We start from the raw sequence: 23,948 nt of genomic DNA, 5'->3' as shown, positions 1-23,948 counted from the left end.
AGCATTCACTTAATGCAAAATATGCAAAATAAACCACCGGGAGACTGCTGACATTAGATATTATTTACTAGGTCTTTTTTATAACAAGTTAAACTAATCATGTTCTGTGTTTTACCTTTTTTGTGTTTTTCGTTTTTTCCCCCTGTAAAGCTGCTTTGGAACAATGCAAATTGTGAAAGGCGCTATATAAATAACATTTAATTGAATTGAAAGGAACAATAAAATCACGATAACATAATGAAAATATGATTTTAGATGAGTAATCTCATTTTGGAACAAATCTCTTCACTTTTTATCTTCATATTTTACTATCTCTATTACTAATCGAGAGCATATCCTGGGATTAGATGAGCATATGTAAGAGCAGGCATACTGTGCAGTGATGACACTTTAGAACTAGCAAGCTCATCTGAGACGACTACAACAACAGCATAAGATTAGCTGCATTATGATATGGAATTGACATTTAAAAAAAATATTATATAATTGACAAAACAGGGCTAAATTATAAAGCGAAACGGGTCTATTAATGTTTAAAAAAATAAGTTTGGCGGGTGACAGGGATGGGGCTTTGCCGTCTGTTTTGATAAATACAATTTGAAGTATTATTCATGTGACAGCAATACGAACGAATATTAAAAATAACTCAAAAAAGTCAGAAAATCCTCATATTTACTGGACAGGCTGGTTAATTAGTGTGCTTGCACACTGTCTGATGGCAGATACATTTAATCCATGGCTGAATAACAACATTCCAGCATAGGATAAATTATAATTCAAGGGTTGGTTTTGTTCACATTTTCTGCAACAATGGGTTGGGACATCCCAGCATTTTTTAGCATGTACCCCTCTTGGATTTCCCGACACAAGTTTGCAAGCAAGCTCTAAATGATCGGAGACTAACAGATTACAAAAACATGTATCATGGGCCGCGTAAAGTCTTTTATAGTTTTGTTTTAAAATAATAAATATGGTAAATAATAGCTAATTGAGTTCTGTGGCCAAAATGAAAAGAGTTATGCCTAAAGTCGTCAAAAATGCAAGCTGTGATGTATTTCTAAATTAAATGGCTTATGGAATGAGAAAGAAATAGGGTCGAAGGGCAAATAAGAATAAAATATTTTGATAATAGCTGCAATACTTCTTGAAAATTCACAATTACATTTACATCTAGTCATTTAGCAGACGCTTTTATCCAAAGCAACTTACAAATGAGGTAAACAGTGGAAGCAATTGGAACAACATACAGTCAGGACAACAAAAAGCATAAGTGCAAAACAACTGGTCTCATATCGCCTTCCACAGTATACAGGGCTAAGTTAATTTTTAAAGTAGAAAAGAGAAAGAAGTCACAACTGATCTGTCAGGTGTTGACGGAAGAGCCGATTCTTAAAGATGGATAAAGAATCTCCTGATTTTGTAGCAGCGGGCAGATCATTCCACAAATGTGGAACCGATCCAGAGAAGGCACGTGAGAGCGTTTTGGGATGGCACCACAAGACATAATTCGTTTGCGGAGCGTAGGGATCTGGCGGGTAGGTAAATCTGGATTAGGAAGTGAAGAAGGGTTGCCAAATCAGTGGTGGTTTTGTAGGCCAGGAGAAGAGTCTTGAATTTGATGTGAGCGACTATAGGGAGCCAATGTAACTTTATGAAGAGTGGAGTAGTGTGCTCTCTTCTTGTCATTGAAGACTACTCTTGCCGCTGCAATAATAAGCATTGACAGTTTTTGGTAACTTAAATATAGCCCTAAGTAAACTTGTTAATTACTTACCTTTTAATTATCCTTAACCTCATTTCTTTTTTGTAGTTAGATTGAATTAGACACAATCCTGTAGTATTCATTTTTCTTTTCTTTTATTTAATTTTATTACAGCACTGTATTCATTGTAAAAAAATATAAGTCGTCTCATATCATTATTTTGAACATGTTATGTTTACAAGGGTGATAATAAGATTTTGTAATTTATGCGTTTACATTTGAGCCCCTGCCCCTGAGGAACTCTCTGCATGACCCTGGACCTCAGCCTCACCTGATTTACCAAAACAATCTCACAAGAATTTAGGTGACTAATTTGTGTACATCTTATTCCTACATTGTATTACTATTTTGTTTAGTGGAATTTACGGTGAGGTAAGGGGAGGGGCTTCAGTTTTACGTTTTACTAACCGTATATTTGTGTATGATTATTAGAATTCATACGAATTAGCCCCCTTAGAAAATAGAGGTGGACAAAATTGTTGGTTACCTTGGTAACTATGAGCAAAGAAGAACCCGAACAAATATCTGCATTTTTTTCTCCTTTAGATGTTTCAATAAGTGGGAGAGAATCACATTATGACTCAAATGATTCTTTCCATTACACGTTGGCCACAATTATTATAACCTCCATTTGCACGAAAAACATATACCAGCTACATATTCCAGCTAGGAATATGTCTGATGAGGTTGAAGAATACATCTTGATTTTGTGCACAGTAACCCATTTATTTTGTTGATTTTCATGTTTGTTTTGAAACAATGCCCTGATTGAAGATCTAACCACCGACCCATTATAAGATTTCTTGCAAACTAAGTCAGGTCTTGATTTTTTATCTGTTAGTATTTTATTCAATTCATGATGCCATGTATCTGAACAAGATGTCCAGAACCTCCAGTATACAAAATATATTTTTTATAAGGATCCGGCAGTATATTTAACTGTGGACATGGGGAAAGTTTTATCCCGGTGCGCACCAAACCCATCTTGTGTTCTTGCTGCCAAAAAATTATAATATTTTCATTTCCATCAACCCAGTCCTGGTTGAAGTTCCAGTATGTCAAATTAATATGGTGGCGTTTGTTTTTGCATGAGAGCAGAAGATTTGTTTTTTGAAAAGTGTCCTAAACAACTTGAGGTGCAGTTTTCCTCTATTCTGACCCCAAAATTCAGCTGATTTCTGCAATTCCTCACCATAATACTTAAAAGTCTTTGGCCACTCACATAATTCTCCTTGCTGTGCATTAAGAAAATATAGACAGACACACATCCTGTTTCAGGCAGATTTCAGGCTACATCTTCAGTCGATCAAAACTTCTTGCCCTGATGTTGGAAAAGAGAATTTTATTGTTTTAGCTTTATCCTTAAAGCTATTTTCTATTTCGTGTAGCTCAACAATCTTTTGTTGCACATCCAACCTATATTGTTTGGTTTTTCCCAATGTGATGAATAATTACGGAGATTTAGGCTTTGTATCATTTCATATTTATTCTCTTGTGCAACAAGAAATTATGACTGGGCAACATTGTGTTTCTAGTCACCTTGTTGTGCTAAGAAAATGTAAATATCAATTAGAATATACTTGAGAGATATTTTACTCATAAGAATTTCTAGGGGCACAAAACATTTTGGCCAGGGTGTTTAAGAGACTTTCAATTGTTTTGTTTTTTGTTTAATAAATTGTTGGAATATTAGATTTTTAAATAAAAGATCAAAATGATATATTTTCACAGCCTTAGTTGCTCATATTTACTAAGGGTACCAACTTTTTTTGTCCACGTCTTGTTCTGACTAAGGAAACTGATTTGATTTGCAATGCTGTGTCAGTCTGTATTGGGCAGAAACATGGAAAAAAATGTTATAACATTAAATAATTTGACAGCGATGCTATAGAAGCTCTATGTCTTGTTCCTCAACCATTTACTTAGATTTTTTTAATAATGCATTTTTATCTTTTATCATCTCAACAACCTCTTTACACAACAAGGAACCTTTTGTCAAACAGAAAGTTTCTTGTAAAAGGTTCTTTGTGGAACCAGTCACAAATGTCATCCTGAAGCACATTTTTTAAAGTGTACTATTGGTTATCCTTCATGTCTGTCTGTGGATAACATTTATTGTAGGAAACCTTGTATAAACCTTGTCACTAAACATAGTAACTTCACTGGATCCTTTAACTGTCAACTGAATGTCATAACTCCATCCCACATCTATGTCTTCTGTAGCTCAGTGGTTGGAGCATGGCGTTAGTAACTTGTGGGATTGATCCCAGGGAAATGCACGTAGGAACAAATGTAGTATAATGCAATATAAATCGCTTTGGATAAAAGTGTTTGGATAAAAATTTAAATATGTGTTTTACAAAAGTGTTGTACATGTTTTGTACTGTTTTCTGTACTCACAAAACACTGTTTTGCATTTTTGGTTTTGTATCACACAAGAATTTTGAGTCACAGATGTAAAGTGCATAATAAGTTTAATTTGTATAAATAAGTTTATTTTAGTCCCATTTGCCCATTATACTGAAATGTGTAACATTTAATAAATTAATAATTTGGAGAGAAAAAAATCAACCTTATTGTAAACATTGCATAGGTATTAATAAATATTTTTTCATTACATAATACATTTCAGAAAAATAAATCACTTTCATTACAATTTTGTTCAGCTCCTGTCTGTCCAGCAATACAGGAAGAAAATAAATAGTATTATTAAAGCTCTTAGTTACCATAATCATTTCCTCAAGTTAAATATTACTATAAATTAATCAGATACATTTTTATGAGAAACAGAGAAAGTCATTTTGTGTGTTAAAGTTGTGCTTTGCAGTTGCTTGAGTTCTTTAAGTTTATTAGAAGATGCTGTTTCGAGTGGTGTATTGCACATTGTATGATCGTCTTCTGTGCCAGCGTCGTCTTACCCGGGCACAGCAACCACATAGCAAACACTGTGAGAGAGAGAAAGAGAGCATTGAATAATCATTTTCATACTCGTGAACAGTAAAAACTGTTTTATGCCCCCCCGACAATATGAATAGTCTCCAAACATTTCCATACATATTTTAAATTCAGTCATTGTGACACTTACACAGAGTAGAATCCAGCAAGGTATAAGCATGATGGCTATAGCAAAGGGTACGATTATAGCCACGATCCACGTAGGACTTGTGCTGTTGTTTGGTGTAATGTTTACAACTGTGGGAAAGAACGTGGTTGTAGGTGCAGCGGTGGTAGTGTCTATAAACAAATATTTAAGAAAAAAAGGGAAACAACGTTAAGAAAAGGAAAACTTAACAGATATTTAAATTGAAATTTAAAAGAGAATAACATACCACTATTAATATAGAGAAGCTCTTTGATGAAAGGACTGGGAAACCCGAAATCATCATCTGTGAAATTATACTGAACATTTGCCTTAATCACAGAGGTATTGCCCCTGGGGTGGAAAGAAATGCATTATGAACATTGGAAATCCTTTAGTGAATTTTAAACACATGATACAATCACATGTCACTTAACCAATCCCCTGGCCTAAATCAAGATATTTCTGCTGTATTTAAAGCAGTGGTGTAGTCTTGTTTTTTGTAGTGAGTATACTGTGATTTTTTTCATCAGCCTTGTACTCATCCGTCCCAGATTGACACCCCATGAGCACCACCGCACTTACCAATGCATACAGTATGGACCTACATGTAATTATTAAACCCACCCTGCTAAAAAATCTAAACTATCACATCATTTCTAGTGTTTTTTTTATTAAAATAGCATTATGAACCATACATTTTTTTGGGCGTTATTTTTCCAACAGGATTAGGTTCTATTGATTCCCATCTTTATTTCCAACAGGATTATGTTCTATTGATTCCCATCTTTTATTAAAGGATACGCAGTAGATTTAAAAGTAGGAGCGAGAGATCAGCAAATGAAAAAAGTATAATACACCTGCGAACAGAGAAACGTGATCGCGACCCTGGAACACTATCGTGACAAAGGGGCACCAGGTGTATAGCAAAGCATGAGCGTCATCAGGCTCGTTTTCTGTAACACCTAGGCTACTGCAGCATCACCCGAAGCGGCAGTAGCTTCAGGGACAGGCTTTACGAAAGAAACTGTAATAGTGTAGTTTAAATGCTTTCATCATCACATTTTTATTCATATCTCCTAGTTGCACCAAAGGCCCAAAAGTCAGTGCATTGCAATTTTCAGACAAACGCTTTTTTAAGTGGGTATATGGACATTCTAGACCTTTTCTTGTGGATATCTGGCATATACCTGCGTATCACATAGACCTACACCACTGACTTAAATGAAAAAATGATAAAATCACAACTTACGTGAATAGTGCCCTATCAAACGTAAATGGAGTGGCTTTTGGGTCGCGTAAGATCTGGTTTAGCTGAACAAATTGGCAGAAAAATACAGTTAATTATTTTTAATCAATATTAGGCAAAGTTAAATTTTGCGTGTTGAGTTTTATTTAATTCTACCAAGGCAGTTTCTTTTTTAAATTAAAATATGCATTGCATATACTACAACAGTTTCAATAGTCACAGACTCACCAGTTTATTAATGGAATCCTGGATTAGATCATATGTGCTGTTCCTGAGTACAAGTCTCTCAGACATATTAACATTGGTGATTTCAAATCCAAAATCGAGGGCATATGAGTCGTTAAAAAGTTCTTGAAAAAAGCACATATTAGTCATTAGTGAATGGATACATCTTGTCACTTCATTATGGAGTTCTTGTTTCCTGGAGAAGCAAACGTACTTGTATAGGTGACATTCACAGTGCTCACAGGGTCATTGAGTTTTGTCACTTGTCGTTTGGTTCTGAGGCGTGCATCTAACAGAGAGTTGGCTATCTTTAGAACAGCACTCTCAGTTGGTAAGGGGCCTTTCGTTTTAAACACAAGCCGGATGATGATGATTGCTGTTCCAAGTCTGAAAAAGGGGGCGAACAAAAAGAATATTCAGAGAGAAAATTATCCAAAACTGTCCTTTATGCATCATATTTCCCCATTAATTTCAAGCACAATATTAAACGTATTGTGCTTACCTGTTCGGAGTTATGTCTTCTAAAAGTTTGAGGAGAAATTTACTGGGAGCATTGATGTTGCTTTTTGAGACGTTATAAACCACCTTTGCCATGATCGTATCAATGCCATTCCTGGGGTAAGATTAAAATACACATTGATATATAAGAGTATTAATGAGACATGATCTGAGTCTGTTTTCTCCTTACCGAAACATTATATAAAAGTCAGTTTACAAAATCAAAGAGAAAAATCTAAATTTACTTACGTGAAATTGGCATCGTCAAAATTTATCATATCAGCTGATGGGTTTCCATTGAGGATTTCATTTAGCTTAAGAGTTTAGAAACAGATAAACAGATTAGTTTGTGTATTACTTTACTCATGACAATGTTATTAAAATTAGAAATCATAGAGCAAAATGTTCTAAAAAAAGCTTTAAACCCACCAATTTATTTATAGCTTCTTGTATAATTTTGTAGGTGTTTTTCCTGTTTTCACTGTTCTCTGCCATTGAGACGCTCTTAATCTCAAATTCAAAGTCGAGGGCATATGAATTATCAGAAATACCTTAATAAGAAAATATTAAACAAAATTTGTTAGACAAGTTTTACAGAGGTGTTGCCACGTGTGAACATATTTTTGGAAAGTACCTTGTTTGTAAATTAATATATTTCGAACAAAATACAATTTTAAGATAAGAGAAAGACATACTCTGAAAGGACAAGTCCTTCATGCTAACAGGTTCACCAAGCTTTTCTGTTCTCCCATTTTGTTTAGTTGTTAAACGTTGATCCAGCAAAGCAGAAAGCACCCCCAGAATTGCTTTTTCATTAGGTATGGGGCCCAGAGTTTCAACCAGGATGCGAATACGGATTACCGCCTTCCCTTCTCTGAAAAAAGCAAGTAACAGATAAATTATGTAGAAAGAGCTTTATATGTAGAATTTTATATAAAAGAATATAAATTATTGATTTTTGCTCTTACATAAGTTTTGTCTGAGATAATTTTTGTGACTCAAGCTCATTTAGGAAACTGACAGCCGGTTTTCCATCTTTTTCTTGGAAGACATGGTCCATAAAAACCTCAATCTGCTTCTCATTTTTCCTAATAAAAAAATTCTATTTAAACCTTAACTTGCTAGAAACATGTATAAGATGTGTAATGGAACTGTGATCACTTGGTTAATACAAGAATAATTAAAATTTGATTAAAAGTTTGAAATTTACGTGAAATTGTAGAGTGTGGCTTCAAAAGGTTTTCCAGGCTCATTCAGTAAAGTGTTGAGCTGTAAGCAAAACAATAAAACTATTCAACAAATCTATTGTGATTACATTTCTTTGGTCTTGTTATAAATGCTTACCGCAGTGTTTGTACTATTCAGCACTTTCTTGACGGAGTCAGACATGCTGACGTTAGTCAGACTAAATTTAAAGATGACAGCATAGGAGGTGTCTGAGATATCTGCAACACAGAATTGTTTATTTAGCATTTTGTCATTTATGAAATGTTCAAGTTTATTTATATAGTATGAAAGTCTTTGAAAGCAAAACGATAATACATACTTTTATACGTCACATCCTTTAGCTTCACTGATTTATCAAGTTTTGACTCTCTAGAGTTTCTGAGATTCTTGATAGCTTTCAAGACCAGATCTTCACTGGGGACTGAAGATGTGTTGAACACCAGTCTGCTTGTCACCTCTGCTAAACCATATCTTAAAAGGACAACATGTTTGTTTAATACACGTTAGGGGTTTGGATTAACATTATGATTTCTTGACTGACAGTCAGTTCTGCTAAATTAAAAATCGACACTTACGTTTCCGGTACAGATGTCACAGGGAACTTGCTTGCCTGTGGGGGCACCGTTGTAGTGGTCAATCCTACAGAGTCAGACAGAAGCAATAAGATTGAATACTTTTTGCTCAAAAGATAATGTGGTTGCTGAATTTCACCAATATGGACGTACCCATCAGGGAACGAAGCTCATTGAGGTAGCTGACAGGTTTTTTCTCGTTGCTGTCTTGGAAGGTGTACTCTATACTGCCATGGATTTTGTCTGATGTTCTCCTGGAAGAGAAGCAAAAAACTTGAAATGAGCTTCAGTTCTTGTATATGAAACTGTTTAGAGATTTTAGGCAAAAGCAGTTTTTGAGCAGATGTTGCCTTAATAATCCAAAATGTTTGGCCTAAACTTGTCATGAACACAAATAATAATGCATTCAGTAAGAATTTCATAGTTTAAAACTTACGTAAAGTTGGAGGAGGTGGGTTCAAACTTCTCCCTGTTAGGGTCGTTCAGAAGAGTGTTCAGCTGCAACAGGAAAATCAAACCCTTTATTAAACTCTGGAGAATATGTGTACTGGACAAACCAACCCATTCTCACGGCAAAAACACAATGATGTTACGAAGGTGGATCATATTGGATAATTGGTTTGAATTTATATACTCTAGTTCCAACATTTTAGTACAATTTGCTTTTGTGCCAGTGACGGTAGGTATTGGGGGGGCGGGGTTGGGCTGAGGCTTCAGTATTATCTTTTCTAGTAATCGAACGTTTTTGTCTGATTCACAACAAACAAATTCATATGAATGAGCCACCTTGTAAAATGTCTATAAATTCCTGTGAAGTCAGATTGGATAAACTGTTTCACTGTAAATTGTGAATGCTTACCACATCATTGATCATAGTCTGCACTTGTTTGGAAGTACTGTTTCTGAGCTCGGGGGCCTCTGGCATTCTGATGTTACTCAGAGAAAATGTAAAGATGACTGCATAAGAGGTCTCTGAGATTTCTGTTTGTAAAAAAATATTCATTTTAGACCGTAGCAAAGCTTACTGTTTATCACTGTTCATACAGTATATAGATAGCTTTCACCTGGAAATGATGACACTTACTCTCATATGTGACATTTATCCGCTTCACAGAATCACTTATGTTTGATTGTCTTTTGTCTCTGAGATTCTTGATAGCTTTCAGGACCAGATCTTCACTGGGGACTGAAGATGTGTTGAACACCAGTCTGCTTGTCACCTCTGCTAAACCAGATCTGCAAAGGACAACATGTTTGTTTAATACACGTTTGGGGTTTGGATTAAGATTATTACTTCTTGACTGACAGTCAGTTCAGCTAAAGTAAAAATCTACACTTACGTTTCCGGTACAGATGTCACAGGGAACCTGCTTGCCTGTGGAGGCACCGTTGTAGTGGTCAATCCTACAGAGTCAGACAGAAGCAATAAGATTAAATACTTTTTGATGAAAAGATAATGTGGTTGCTGAATTTCACCAATATGGACGTACCGATCAGGGAACGAAGCTCATTGAGGTAGCTGACAGGTTTTTTCTCGTTGATGTCTTGGAAGGTGTACTCTATACTGCCATGGATTTTGTCTGATGTTCTCCTGGAAGAGAAGCAAAAAACTTGAAATTAGCTTCAGTTCTTGTATATGAAACGTTTAGAGATTTTTTGCAAAAGCAGTTTTTAAGCAGATGTTGCCTTAATAATCCAAAATGTTTGCGCTAAGCTTGTCATGAACACAAATAATAATTTATTCATTAAGAATTTCAGAGTTTAAAACTTACGTAAAGTTGGAGGAGGTGGGTTCAAACTTCTCACTGTCAGGGTCATTCAGAAGAGTGTTCAGCTGCAACAGGAAAATCAAACCCTTTATTAAACTCTGGAGAATATGTGTACTGGACAAACCAACCCATTCTCACGGCAAAAACACAATGATGTTACGAAGGTGGATCATATTGGATAATTTGTTTGAATTTATAAACACTCGTCCCAACATTTTCGTACAATTTGCTTTTGTGCCAGTGACGGTAGGTATTGGGGCGGTGTTGGGGTGAGGCTTCGGTATTATCTTTTCTAGTTATCGATCATTTTTGTCTGATTCACAACAAACATATTAATATGAATGAGCCACCTTGTAAAACGGCTATAAATTCCTGTGAGGTCAGATTGAATAAACTGTTTCAATGTAAATTGTGAATGCTTACCACATCATTGATCATAGTCTGCACTTGTTTGGAAGTACTGTTTCTGAGCTCTGGTGCCTCTGGCATGCTGATGTTACTCAGAGAAAATGTAAAGATGACTGCATAAGAGGTCCCTGAGATTTCTGTTTGTAAAAAAAATATTCATTTTAGACCGTAGCAAAGCTGACTGTTTATCACTGTTCATACAGTATATAGATAGCTTTCACCTGGAAATGATGACACTTACTCTCATAGGTGACATTTATCCGCTTCACAGAATCACTTATGTTTGATTGTCTTTTGTCTCTGAGATTATTGATAGCTTTCAGGACCAGATCTTCACTGGGGACTGAAGATGTGTTGAACACCAGTCTGCTTGTCACCTCTGCTAAACCAGATCTTCAAAGGACAACATGTTTGTTTAATATACGTTAGGGGTTTGGATTAACATTTTGACTTCTTGACTGACAGTCAGTTCTGCTAAAGTAAAAATCTACACTTACGTTTCCGGTACAGATGTCACAGGGAACCTGCTTGCCTGTGGAGGCACCGTTGTAGTGGTCAATCCTACAGAGTCAGACAGAAGCAATAAGATTGAATACATTTTGATCAAAAGATAATGTGGTTGCTGAATTTAACCAATATGGACGTACCCATCAGGGAACGAAGCTCATTGAGATAGCTGACAGGTTTTTTCTCGTTGATGTCTTGGAAGGTGTACTCTATACTGCCATGGATTTTGTCTGATGTTCTCCTGGAAGAGAAGCAAAAAACTTGAAATTAGCTTCAGTTCTTGTATATGAAACTGTTTAGAGATTTTAGGCAAAAGCAGTTGTAAAGCAGATTTTGCCTTAATATTCCAAAATGATTGCGCTAAGCTTGTCATGAACACAAATAATAATGCATTCAGTAAGAATTTCATAGTTTAAAACTTACGTAAAGTTGGAGGAGGTGGGTTCAAACTTCTCCCTGTCAGGGTCGTTCAGAAGAGTGTTCAGCTGCAACAGGAAAATCAAACGCTTTATTAATCTCTGGAGAATATGTGTACTGGACAAACCAACCCATTCTCACGGCAAAAACACAATGATGTTACGAAGGTGGATCATATTGGATAATTGGTTTGAATTTATACACTCTAGTTCCAACATTTTAGTACAATTTGCTTTTGTGCCAGTGACGGTAGGTATTGGGGCGGGGTTGGGGTGAGGCTTCAGTATTATCTTTTCTAGTAATCGATCATTTTTGTCTGATTCACAACAAACATATTCATATGAATTAGCCACCTTGTAAAACGGCTATAAATTCCTGTGAGGTCAGATTGAATAAACTGTTTCAATGTAAATTGTGAATGCTTACCACATCATTGATCATAGTCTGCACTTGTTTGGAAGTACTGTTTCTGAGCTCTGGTGCCTCTGGCATGCTGATGTTACTCAGAGAAAATGTAAAGATGACTGCATAAGAGGTCCCTGAGATTTCTGTTTGTAAAAAAAATATTCATTTTAGACCGTAGCAAAGCTTACTGTTTATCACTGTTCATACAGTATATAGATAGCTTTCACCTGGAAATGATGACACTTACTCTCATAGGTGACATTTATCCGCTTCACAGAATCACTTATGTTTGATTGTCTTTTGTCTCTGAGATTATTGATAGCTTTCAGGACCAGATCTTCACTGGGGACTGAAGATGTGTTGAACACCAGTCTGCTTGTCACCTCTGCTAAACCAGATCTTCAAAGGACAACATGTTTGTTTAATACACGTTATGGGTTTGGATTAACATTTTGACTTCTTGACTGACAGTCAGTTCTGCTAAAGTAAAAATCTATACTTACATTTCCGGTACAGATGTCACAGGGAACCTGCTTGCCTGTGGAGGCACCGTTGTAGTGGTCAATCCTACAGAGTCAGACAGAAGCAATAAGATTGAATACATTTTGATCAAAAGATAATGTGGTTGCTGAATTTAACCAATATGGACGTACCCATCAGGGAACGAAGCTCATTGAGGTAGCTGACAGGTTTTTTCTCGTTGATGTCTTGGAAGGTGTACTCTATACTGCCATGGATTTTGTCTGATGTTCTCCTGGAAGAGAAGCAAAAAACTTGAAATGAGCTTCAGTTCTTGTATATGAAACGTTTAGAGATTTTAGGCAAAAGCAATTGTTAAGCAGGTGTTGCCTTAATATTCCAAAATGTTTGCGCTAAGCTTGTCATGAACACAAATAATAATGCATTCAGTAAGAATTTCAGAGTTTAAAACTTACGTAAAGTTGGAGGAGGTGGGTTCAAACTTCTCCCTGTCAGGGTCATTCAGAAGAGTGTTCAGCTGCAACAGGAAAATCAAACGCTTTATTAAACTCTGGAGAATATGTGTACTGGACAAACCAACCCATTCTCACGGCAAAAACACAATGATGTTACGAAGGTGGATCATTTTGGATAATTGGTTTGAATTTATAAACACTCGTCCCAACATTTTAGTACAATTTGCTTTTTGTGCCAGTGACGGTAGGTATTGGGGCGGGGTTGGGGTGAGGCTTCAGTATTATCTTTTCTAGTAATCGAACGTTTTTGTCTGATTCACAACAAACAAATTCATATGAATGAGCCACCTTGTAAAATGTCTATAAATTCCTGTGAGGTCAGATTGGATAAACTGTTTCAATGTAAATTGTGAATGCTTACCACATCATTGATCATAGTCTGCACTTGTTTGGAAGTACTGTTTCTGAGCTCGGGGGCCTCTGGCATGCTGATGTTACTCAGAGAAAATGTAAAGATGACTGCATAAGAGGTCTCTGAGATTTCTGTTTGTAAAAAAATATTCATTTTAGACCGTAGCAAAGCTTACTGTTTATCACTGTTCATACAGTATATAGATAGCTTTCACCTGGAAATGATGACACTTACTCTCATAGGTGACATTTATCCGCTTCACAGAATCACTTATGTTTGATTGTCTTTTGTCTCTGAGATTATTGATAGCTTTCAGGACCAGATCTTCACTGGGGACTGAAGATGTGTTGAACACCAGTCTGCTTGTCACCTCTGCTAAACCAGATCTTAAAAGGACAACATGTTTGTTTAATACACGTTAGGGGTTTGGATTAACATTTTGACTTCTTGACTGACAGTCAGTTCTGCTAAAGTAAAAATCTACACTTACGTTTCCGGTACAGATGTCACAGGGAACTTGCTTGCCTGTGGAGGCACCGTTGTAGTGGTCAATCCTACAGAGTCAGACAGAAGCAATAAGATTAAATACATTTTGATCAAAAGATAATGTGGTTGCTGAATTTCACCAATATGGACGTACCCATCAGGGAACGAAGCTCATTGAGGTAGCTGACAGGTTTTTTCTCGTTGATGTCTTGGAAGGTGTACTCTATACTGCCATGGATTTTGTCTGATGTTCTCCTGGAAGAGAAGCAAAAAACTTGAAATGAGCTTCAGTTCTTGTATATGAAACGTTTAGAGATTTTATGCAAAAGCAGTTTTTAAGCAGATGTTGCCTTAATATTCCAAAATGTTTGAGCAAGCTTGTCATGTACACAAATAATAATGCATTCAGTAAGAATTTCAGAGTTTAAAACTTACGTAAAGTTGGAGGAGGTGGGTTCAAACTTCTCCCTGTCAGGGTCATTCAGAAGAGTGTTCAGCTGCAACAGGAAAATCAAACCCTTTATTAATCTCTGGAGAATATGTGTACTGGACAAACCAACCCATTCTCACGGCAAAAACACAATGATGTTACGAAGGTGGATCATATTGGATAATTTGTTTGAATTTATAAACACTCGTCCCAACATTTTCGTACAATTTGCTTTTGTGCCAGTGACGGTAGGTATTGGGGCGTGGTTGGGGTGAGGCTTCAGTATTATCTTTTCTAGTAATCGAACGTTTTTGTCTGATTCACAACAAAAAAATTCATATGATTGAGCCACTTTGTATAATGTCTATAAATTCTTGTGAAGTTAGATTGGATAAACTGTTTCAATGTAAATTGTGAATGCTTACCACATCATTGATCATAGTCTGCACTTGTTTGGAAGTACTGTTTCTGATCTCGGGGGCCTCTGGCATGCTGATGTTACTCAGAGAAAATGTAAAGATGACTGCATAAGAGGTCGCTGAGATTTCTGTTTGTAAAACAATATTCATTTTAGACCGTAGCAAAGCTTACTGTTTATCACTGTTCATACAGTATATAGATAGCTTTCACCTGGAAATGATGACACTTACTCTCATAGGTGACATTCGTCAGCTTCACTGAATCACTTATGTTTGATTCTCTCTTGTGTCTGAGATTATTGATAGCTTTCAGGACCAGATCTTCACTGGGGACTGAAGATGTGTTGAACACCAGTCTGCTTGTCACCTCTGCTAAACCAGATCTTCAAAGGACAACATGTTTGTTTAATACACGTTAGGGGTTTGGATTAACATTTTGACTTCTTGAATGACAGTCAGTTCTGCTAAAGTAAAAATCTACACTTACATTTCCGGTACAGATGTCACAGGGAACCTGCTTGCCTGTGGAGGCACCGTTGTAGTGGTCAATCCTACATAGTCAGACAGAAGCAATAAGATTGAATACTTTTTGATCAAAGTTAATGTGGTTGCTGAATTTCACCAATATGGACGTACCCATAAGGGAGCGAAGCTCATTGAGGAAGCTGATAGGTTTTGTCTCGTTGGTGTCTTGGAAGGTGTACTCTATACTGCCATGGATTTTGTCTGATGCTCTCCTGGAAGAGAAGCAAAAAACTTGAAATGAGCTTCAGTTCTTGTATATGAAACTGTTTAGAGATTTTAGGCTAAAGAAGTTTTTAACCAGATGTTGCCTTAATATTCCAAAATGTTTGGCCTAAACTTGTCATGTACACAAATAATAATGCATTCAGTAAGAATTTCAGAGTTTAAAACTTACGTAAAGTTGGAGGAGGTGGGTTCAAACTTCTCCCTGTCAGGGTCATTCAGAAGAGTGTTCAGCTGCAACAGGAAAATCAAACGCTTTATTAAACTCTGGAGATTATGTGTACTGGACAAACCAACCCATTCTCACGGCAAAAACACAATGATGTTACGAAGGTGGATCATTTTGGATAATTTGTATGAATTTATACACTCTAGTTCCAACATTTTAGTACAATTTGCTTTTTGTGCCAGTGACGGTAGGTATTGGGGCGGGGTTGGGGTGAGGCTTCGGTATTATCTTTTCTAGTAATCGATCATTTTTGTCTGATTCACAACAAACATATTCATATGAATTAGCCACCTTGTAAACGGCTATAAATTCCTGTGAGGTCAGATTGAATAAACTGTTTCAATGTAAATTGTGAATGCTTACCACATCATTGATCATAGTCTGCACTTGTTTGGAAGTACTGTTTCTGAGCTCTGGTGCCTCTGGCATGCTGATGTTACTCAGAGAAAATGTAAAGATGACTGCATAAGAGGTCCCTGAGATTTCTGTTTGTAAAAAAATATTCATTTTAGACCGTAGCAAAGCTTACTGTTTATCACTGTTCATAGAGTATATAGATAGCTTTCACCTGGAAATGATGACACTTACTCTCATAGGTGACATTTATCCGCTTCACAGAATCACTTATGTTTGATTGTCTTTTGTCTCTAAGATTATTGATAGCTTTCAGGACCAGATCTTCACTGGGGACTGAAGATGTGTTGAACACCAGTCTGCTTGTCACCTCTGCTAAACCAGATCTTCAAAGGACAACATGTTTGTTTAATACACGTTAGGGGTTTGGATGAACATTTTGACTTCTTGACTGACAGTCAGTTCTGCTAAAGTAAAAATCTACACTTACATTTCCGGTACAGATGTCACAGGGAACTTGCTTGCCTGTGGAGGCACCGTTGTAGTGGTCAATCCTACAGAGTCAGACAGAAGCAATAAGATTGAATACATTTTGATCAAAAGATAATGTGGTTGCTGAATTTAACCAATATGGACGTACCCATCAGGGAACGAAGCTCATTGAGATAGCTGACAGGTTTTTTCTCGTTGATGTCTTGGAAGGTGTACTCTATACTGCCATGGATTTTGTCTGATGTTCTCCTGGAAGAGAAGCAAAAAACTTGAAATTAGCTTCAGTTCTTGTATATGAAACTGTTTAGAGATTTTAGGCAAAAGCAATTGTTAAGCAGATGTTGCCTTAATATTCCAAAATGTTTGCGCTAAGCTTGTCATGAACACAAATAATAATGCATTCAGTAAGAATTTCAGAGTTTAAAACTTACGTAAAGTTGGAGGAGGTGGGTTCAAACTTCTTACTGTCAGGGTCGTTCAAAAGAGTGTTCAGCTGTAACAGGAAAATCAAACGCTTTATTAAACTCTGAAGAATATGTGTACTGGACAAACCAACCCATTCTCACGGCAAAAACACAATGATGTTACGAAGGTGGATCATATTGGATAATTTGTATGAATTTATACACTCTAGTTCCAACATTTTAGTACAATTTGCTTTTTGTGCCAGTGACGGTAGGTATTGGGGCGGGGTTGGGGTGAGGCTTCAGTATTATCTTTTCTAGTAATCGATCATTTTTGTCTGATTCACAACAAACATATTCATATGAATGAGCCACCTTGTAAAATGTCTATAAATTCCTGTGAGGTCAGATTGGATAAACTGTTTCACTGTAAATTGTGAATGCTTACCACATCATTGATCATAGTCTGCACTTGTTTGGAAGTACTGTTTCTGAGCTCTGGTGCCTCTGGCATGCTGATGTTACTCAGAGAAAATGTAAAGATGACTGCATAAGAGGTCTCTGAGATTTCTGTTTGTAAATAAATATACATTTTAGACCGTAACAAAGCTTACTGTTTATCACTGTTCATACAGTATATAGATAGCTTTCACCTGGAAATGATGACACTTACTCTCATAGGTGACATTCGTCAGCTTCACAGAATCACTTATGTTTGATTGTCTTTTGTCTCTGAGATTATTGATAGCTTTCAGGACCAGATCTTCACTGGGGACTGAAGATGTGTTGAACACCAGTCTGCTTGTCACCTCTGCTAAACCAGATCTTCAAAGGACAACATGTTTGTTTAATACACGTTAGGGGTTTGGATTAACATTATGACTTCTTGACTGACAGTCAGTTCAGCTAAAGTAAAAATCTACACTTACGTTTCCGGTACAGATGTCACAGGGAACTTGCTTGCCTGTGGGGGCACCGTTGTAGTGGTCAATCCTACATAGTCAGACAGAAGCAATAAGATTAAATACTTTTTGATGAAAAGATAATGTGGTTGCTGAATTTCACCAATATGGACGTACCCATAAGGGAGCGAAGCTCATTGAGGAAGCTGATAGGTTTTGTCTCGTTGGTGTCTTGGAAGGTGTACTCTATACTGCCATGGATTTTGTCTGATGCTCTCCTGGAAGAGAAGCAAAAAACTTGAAATGAGCTTCAGTTCTTGTATATGAAACTGTTTAGAGATTTTAGGCAAAAGCAGTTTTTAACCAGATGTTGCCTTAATATTCCAAAATGTTTGAGCAAGCTTGTCATGTACACAAATAATAATGCATTCAGTAAGAATTTCAGAGTTTAAAACTTACGTAAAGTTGGAGGAGGTGGGTTCAAACTTCTCCCTGTCAGGGTCATTCAGAAGTGTGTTCAGCTGCAACAGGAAAATAAAACCCTTTATTAAACTCTGGAGAATATGTGTACTGGACAAACCAACCCATTCTCACGGCAAAAACACAAAGATGTTACGAAGGTGGATCATTTTGGATAATTTGTATGAATTTATACACTCTCGTCCCTACATTTTAGTACAATTTGCTTTTGTGCCAGTGACGGTAGGTAATGGGGGGGCGGGGTTGGGGTGAGGCTTCAGTATTATCTTTTCTAGTAATCGAACGTTTTTGTCTGATTCACAACAAACAAATTCATTTGAGTGAGCCACCTTGTAAAATGGCTATAAATTCCTGTGAGGTCAGATTGGATAAACTGTTTCACTGTAAATTGTGAATGCTTACCACATCATTGATCATAGTCTGCACTTGTTTGAAAGTACTGTTTCTGAGCTCTGGTGCCTCTGGCATGCTGATGTTACTCAGAGAAAATGTAAAGATGACTGCATAAGAGGTCCCTGAGATTTCTGTTTGGAAAAAATATTTCTTTAAGATCGTCCAACAGCATTCCACTCATCACTGCTTGACAAATTCAGACTGTGTATACATCCCCTTTAACTTACTAAAAAATACATTTTGTAACATTTTCACTTGATTCCCCAAAGCTTTATGTTTATAACTGTCTGACACATTCATATTTTGAAAAGCATTAGGTTTGAAAATAACACTTACGTTGGTATGTGATATTCAACACCTTCACTGACATGTGAAGTTTTGACTCTCTAGATCTTTGGAGATTGCCGATAGCAGTGAGGACCATATCTTCACTAGGTATTGGAGATGTCGAGTTGAACAACAGTTTTGTTATGATTTCAGCAGAACCAATTGTGATTGTTATAGGTAAAAGGGGTGTTACAAGGGTTGCATTTTCAGTGGGCAAATAGTCAGTGATTGGAGATAATGATGTTGCAACATTTGTGGTGATGCCATTCATGTATGTTGTGGTTAAGGGTACACTTTTGCCTGTAACTGAAGAAGTTATTGGCAAGTTTTTAGAAGTCAGGGAAGTAACTGAGATTGCTGTAGTTGTTTTCGTTGAAGTTGTAGTATTGGAAGGCATTTTTGTATTTAATGTCGTTAGAACCGTAGTTTCTGTGGGTGGTGCTGTATTTGTTGATGTTCCAGCTGTTTTTGTTGGGACTTTCATGGTGGTTTCAGATGTTGTGATTTTGAACACCCTAGACGTTGGAGAGACACTTTTTGTTGTTGTGATTGCAGTCATACTTAAGGTTGTTGTATTATTTGTTGTCATTGAAGCTTGAGCAGCTGGAGACTCAGTCTCTATTTTTGCAGCTGTGGTTAGAAGCTGTGGAAGTGTTGTGGTGGTGGAAAGTGCTGTTGTAGCTATCTGAGAAACAGTTGTAGTGGTTGGAGGTGCTCTTGTGCTTATCACGCCCTCAGTCTCTGTTTTTGCAGCTGTACTTGGAGGTCTTGGAAGACTTGTAGTGGTTGGAGATGTTTTTGTACCTGTAAGAAAAACAGTTGTGGTTATTGTAAATGCTGTTCTTATTACAGGAGCCTTAATGGCAATATATCAATGCAGTTGTTGTGGTTATTGGAGATCTGGGCCAGATTTACTAAACAGGGCAAAATAGTGAGAGAGCACAATTTATAAAAAGCGCTGATAGGAGTGGAAATTTCTTCGAGCGTACATTTAAAAACACAGGCGCAATCTACCAAGAGGCAGAGCAAATTTGTTTAAAGCGGAGGTAACATCATGTATTCTAAATTCTTTACACTGTTAAACGTGCTGGCTTATCAAGCTTAACTTGGTCAAAAAAGAGATGCCGGACATGAACCACACGCGGTAAGACTAATTATATCATGTGTCTGTGTTTTGTTTGCAATCGACGTGAACATGAATAATGTAAGAAAGACACAAATACAAGTACAATGACATGCGCAAACCTTAGTAAATTTTGTTGTGTGATTCATTTAAATACTCAAATATTCACTATGTGCCTAAATCCTACCAGTAGTAGTTTTACACCAAAAGATGCATTTGCGCTGCTGCAAGCTGTTAATACATCTGGCACTGGTGTTTGTTTTTGCAGCTGTGGTTGGTATTTTACTGTTGTACTGTTAAAGTGTTGAGGTGGTTAGAGATCAATTTGTAGCTGTCAGTGAAACTGTTGTGGTAAGTGGATATGTTGCTGTGGAAATGGAGTCCTTAGTTTAGCATTTGTGGTGGTTATGGTAGACTTAGCTTTAACCCCTGTGGTAGGGAGTTTAGGGTCAAAAGGGTGGGCTATATTGTTGAATCATTTTGAGAAACAATTTTGGTAGTTAGAGCTGGTGTGTTGGTTATGAAATTGACCGTCTTTGATTTTGCAAATGTGGTTGTACATTTAGGAAGTGTCGTAGTGGAAGGATATATTTATGTACCGGTTGGAGAAAGCTTTGTGGTGATTTGAAACCCTTTTGTGGTCATTGGAGCATTATTTAAAGTATGTGAACAGGTTGTAGAAGTTTTGGGAAAATCAGTGTTTACTTTTACAGGTTTTATTCGGGATTTATTAGTTGTTGAAGATGTTTTTGTACCTCTGATGGACAGTGGTTGCGACTGGAAGGGCTGTGGTGGTTTTTGGAATCTTAATCACTGTGCTTGAAACAATTGTGGTCGCTTTGAGAGACTACGTTTTTCTTTTTGTAACTGTTGTAAAGAATTTGGTAACTGCTATAGTGGTTGGAACTGTTGTCGTAGCTATTTGAGAAACATGTGTAGTATTTGGATGTGTTGTTTGGGCTGTAGAAGCTTTAGTGTCGGAAGTTTAGGAAGTGTAGTAGAGGTTGGAAATATGTTTGGAACTATCATAGAAACAGTTGTGGTGAATGGAAGTGCTTGTGTAGTTATGGGAGCCTTAATCGTAGTACTTGAAGCAGAACTAACAGTGGTTTTACGAGTTTCAGTGTTTATTTTTGCAGTTATAGTTGGGAGATTTTTAACCCTTTAGCTTTTGGCAGTGCTGTTTTGGTTATAGGAGCCTTTACTGTAGAATGTGAAGTCAGTCTCGTGGTGGTTGGAAGTGTAGAAGTAACTTTGCGAAAAACAGCTGTGGTTTTTGGCCGTATTGTTGTGGCTATGAGAATATCACTGATTGTTTTTGGAGTTATTTAGGTGGGTTTTGTCAGTTTTGGACAGTGGTTGGAATTATTATAGCAGTTTCAGAAACTGTTGTGCTTGCTGGAAGTGTCAATGTGGTTATAGTAGCAGCAGTGTCTGTTTTTGCAGCTATGGTGGGGACATTTTTAAGTCGTGTAGCTTTTGGAAATGTTTTTGTAACTGTCTAAGCAACAGTTGTGGTTGTTGGAAGTGCTATTGTGGTTATGAGAACCTTTAGTGTAGAATCTGAAGCAGTTGTTGTGGTGATAGGATGGTCTGTTTTTGGAAATGTCAATGTTGTTAAAGCTATCAAAGAAGCAGTTGCCATTATTTTTGGGGCTGTTGTGGTTATGGGACCCTTAGTTGTAGTATTTGATGCAGTTGTGGTTGTTATCGGAGACTCCGTGTTTGTATTCTATGTTGTGGTTCTGAGTTTTGGAATTGTTTAAGTGGACAGAGGCATTTGTGGTTTTGTGGTTGGTATGGAAGAGTCAGGGTTTGTCCTTGCAGCTGTGGTTAAGAGGTTTGGATCTTGAATGTGTGGTTGAATGTGTTGCTGTAGTTGTCTCAGAAACAGTAATGATAATTGGAAGTGTTGATGTTTTTATGGAAGGTGTTTTTATACAGGAGATTCAGCTGTTTTGGAGTTTTGGAAGTATTGTAGTGGTTGAAAGTTTTGTTTTACCTGTGTGAAAAACAGTTGTGGTGTTTTGAATGGCCGTTGTAACTATGGGAGCCTTAGTTGTCAATCTTGGTGGAGTTGTGATTCTTATAGGAGACTCATTGATGTTTTTGATCTTGTGGTCGGAAGTTTGGGAAGTATTGTAGTGGTTGAAGGTGTTGTTGAAGTTGTCTCAGAAACAGTTGTGGTAATTGGAAGAGGTGTTGTTTTTATGGGAGGCTCTGTGCTTGCTTTTGCTGTTGTGGTTTGGAGTTTTATAAGTGTTATAGTGGTTTGAGAGGCCGTTGTTATTATGGGAGCCTTGGTTGTTGAGCTTGGTGCAGTTGTGGTTGTTATAGGAGACTCAGTGATTGTTTTAACTGTTGTGGTATGGAGTTTTGTGTTTATTGTAGAGGTTGAAGGTATTGTTGTAGGTGTCTACAGTTGTGGTAAGTGGAAAAGCGGTTGTTTTTATTGGAGATTCAGTTTTTTAATAAATTTTTTTGGTTTGGAGTTTTGGAAGTATTGTGGTTGAAGGTGTATCTGTAGTTGTCTCAGAAACATTTGTTGTGGATTTTGGAGACTCACTATTTATTTTTGCACCAGTGGTTGAGGGATTTTGACATTTTGTAGTGCTTAAAATGGGTTTTGTTATTGCTGTCTCAGAAACAGCTAATGTTTTAAGTGTTATGGTTGTTATGGGAGACTCAGTGATTGTTTTAACTGTTGTGGTATGGAGTTTTGGAAGTATTGTAGAGGTTGAAGGTGTTGTTGTAGGTGTCTCAGAAACGGTTGTGGTAATTTTTTGGAGAATCACAATTTATTTTTGCATCAGTGGACATTTGGACGTTTTGTAGTGCTTAAAGTTGGTGTTGTTGTTGCTGTCTGAGAAATGGCTAATGTTTTGGCAAGCGTTGTGGCTGTTATGGTAGATTCAGTGTTTGTTTTGCTGTTGTGGTTTGGAGTTTTGGAAGTGTTGTAGTGTATGAAAGTGTGGTTCTACCTGTTTGCAAAATAGTTGTGAAGTTCTGAATGTCAATTGTAATTTTGGGAGCCTTGGATGGAGAACTTGGTGCAGTTGTGGTTGTTAAGGGATATTCAGAGCTTTTTTTTCCAGTCGGGAGCTTCGGAAGTGTTGTATTGGTTGCCTCAGAAACAGTTGTGGTATTTGGAAGGGTTGTTTTTATGGGGGATTCAGGGCTCATTTTTGTAGCTGTGGTTTGAAGATTTTCAAATGTTGTAGTGGTTGAAGTTGTTGGTGTGCCAGAAACAGTGTTTGTTTGTGCTGATGTGGTTTGGAGTTGTTGAAGTGTTGTAGTAGTCGAATGTGTTATTTTACCTGTCTGCAAATCAGTTCTGGTAGTTTGAAGGACGGTTGTTTTTATGAGAGAGGCAGTGCTTGTTTTATCAGCTGTGGTTGGGAGATTTTGAAGTGTTGTTGTGGTTCTGTTAGAAACTGCTGTGGTAATTGGAAGGTTTGTTGTGGTTCTGGTAGCTTTAATTGTTGAAGTTGAAGCAGTTATGGTTGTTTTTGGAGACTCAGTACTTGTTTTTTTAGCTGTAGTTGGAAAATTTGGAAGTGTTGTAGTGGTCGAAGGTGTTGGTGTAACTGTCTCAGAAACAGATGTTGTGGTTGGAAGTCTTGTTGTGGCTGGAAGTGTTGATGTGGCTTTGGAAGATTCTGTTTTTGTTTTTACAGCTGTTGTTGAGGTATTTAAA

At 37.0% G+C, this 23,948-nt stretch overlaps 1 protein-coding gene across 1 annotated transcript; it reads right to left on the bottom strand.

Moving 5' to 3' along the window:
* Nucleotides 1-4,220: 4,220 nt before the first annotated feature.
* On the bottom strand, nt 4,221-18,876 carry LOC306897116 (uncharacterized protein; the record flags this gene model as incomplete). Its single annotated transcript, XM_079461596.1, has 53 exons — nt 4,221-4,707; nt 4,848-4,996; nt 5,092-5,195; nt 6,094-6,155; nt 6,319-6,440; nt 6,530-6,702; nt 6,818-6,928; nt 7,063-7,127; nt 7,243-7,364; nt 7,509-7,687; nt 7,782-7,901; nt 8,024-8,082; nt 8,158-8,258; nt 8,360-8,511; nt 8,616-8,679; nt 8,766-8,866; nt 9,049-9,110; nt 9,472-9,593; nt 9,697-9,848; nt 9,953-10,016; nt 10,103-10,203; nt 10,385-10,446; nt 10,805-10,926; nt 11,031-11,182; nt 11,287-11,350; nt 11,437-11,537; nt 11,720-11,781; nt 12,140-12,261; nt 12,366-12,517; nt 12,622-12,685; nt 12,772-12,872; nt 13,054-13,115; nt 13,475-13,596; nt 13,700-13,851; nt 13,956-14,019; nt 14,106-14,206; nt 14,387-14,448; nt 14,807-14,928; nt 15,032-15,183; nt 15,288-15,351; nt 15,437-15,537; nt 15,720-15,781; nt 16,140-16,261; nt 16,365-16,516; nt 16,621-16,684; nt 16,771-16,871; nt 17,054-17,115; nt 17,475-17,596; nt 17,700-17,851; nt 17,956-18,019; nt 18,106-18,206; nt 18,388-18,449; nt 18,811-18,876. The coding sequence occupies 53 exons, from the start codon at nt 18,874-18,876 to the stop codon at nt 4,612-4,614; spliced, it is 5,415 nt and encodes a 1,804-aa protein (XP_079317722.1). The 3' UTR covers nt 4,221-4,611.
* Nucleotides 18,877-23,948: the final 5,072 nt, after the last annotated feature.

The sequence above is a fragment of the Barbatula barbatula genome (assembly GCF_947034865.1).
Source record: "Barbatula barbatula genome assembly, chromosome: 8".
NCBI classification, from domain to species: Eukaryota; Metazoa; Chordata; class Actinopteri; order Cypriniformes; family Nemacheilidae; genus Barbatula; species Barbatula barbatula.
This window is presented reverse-complemented; position numbering and strand designations above follow the sequence as displayed.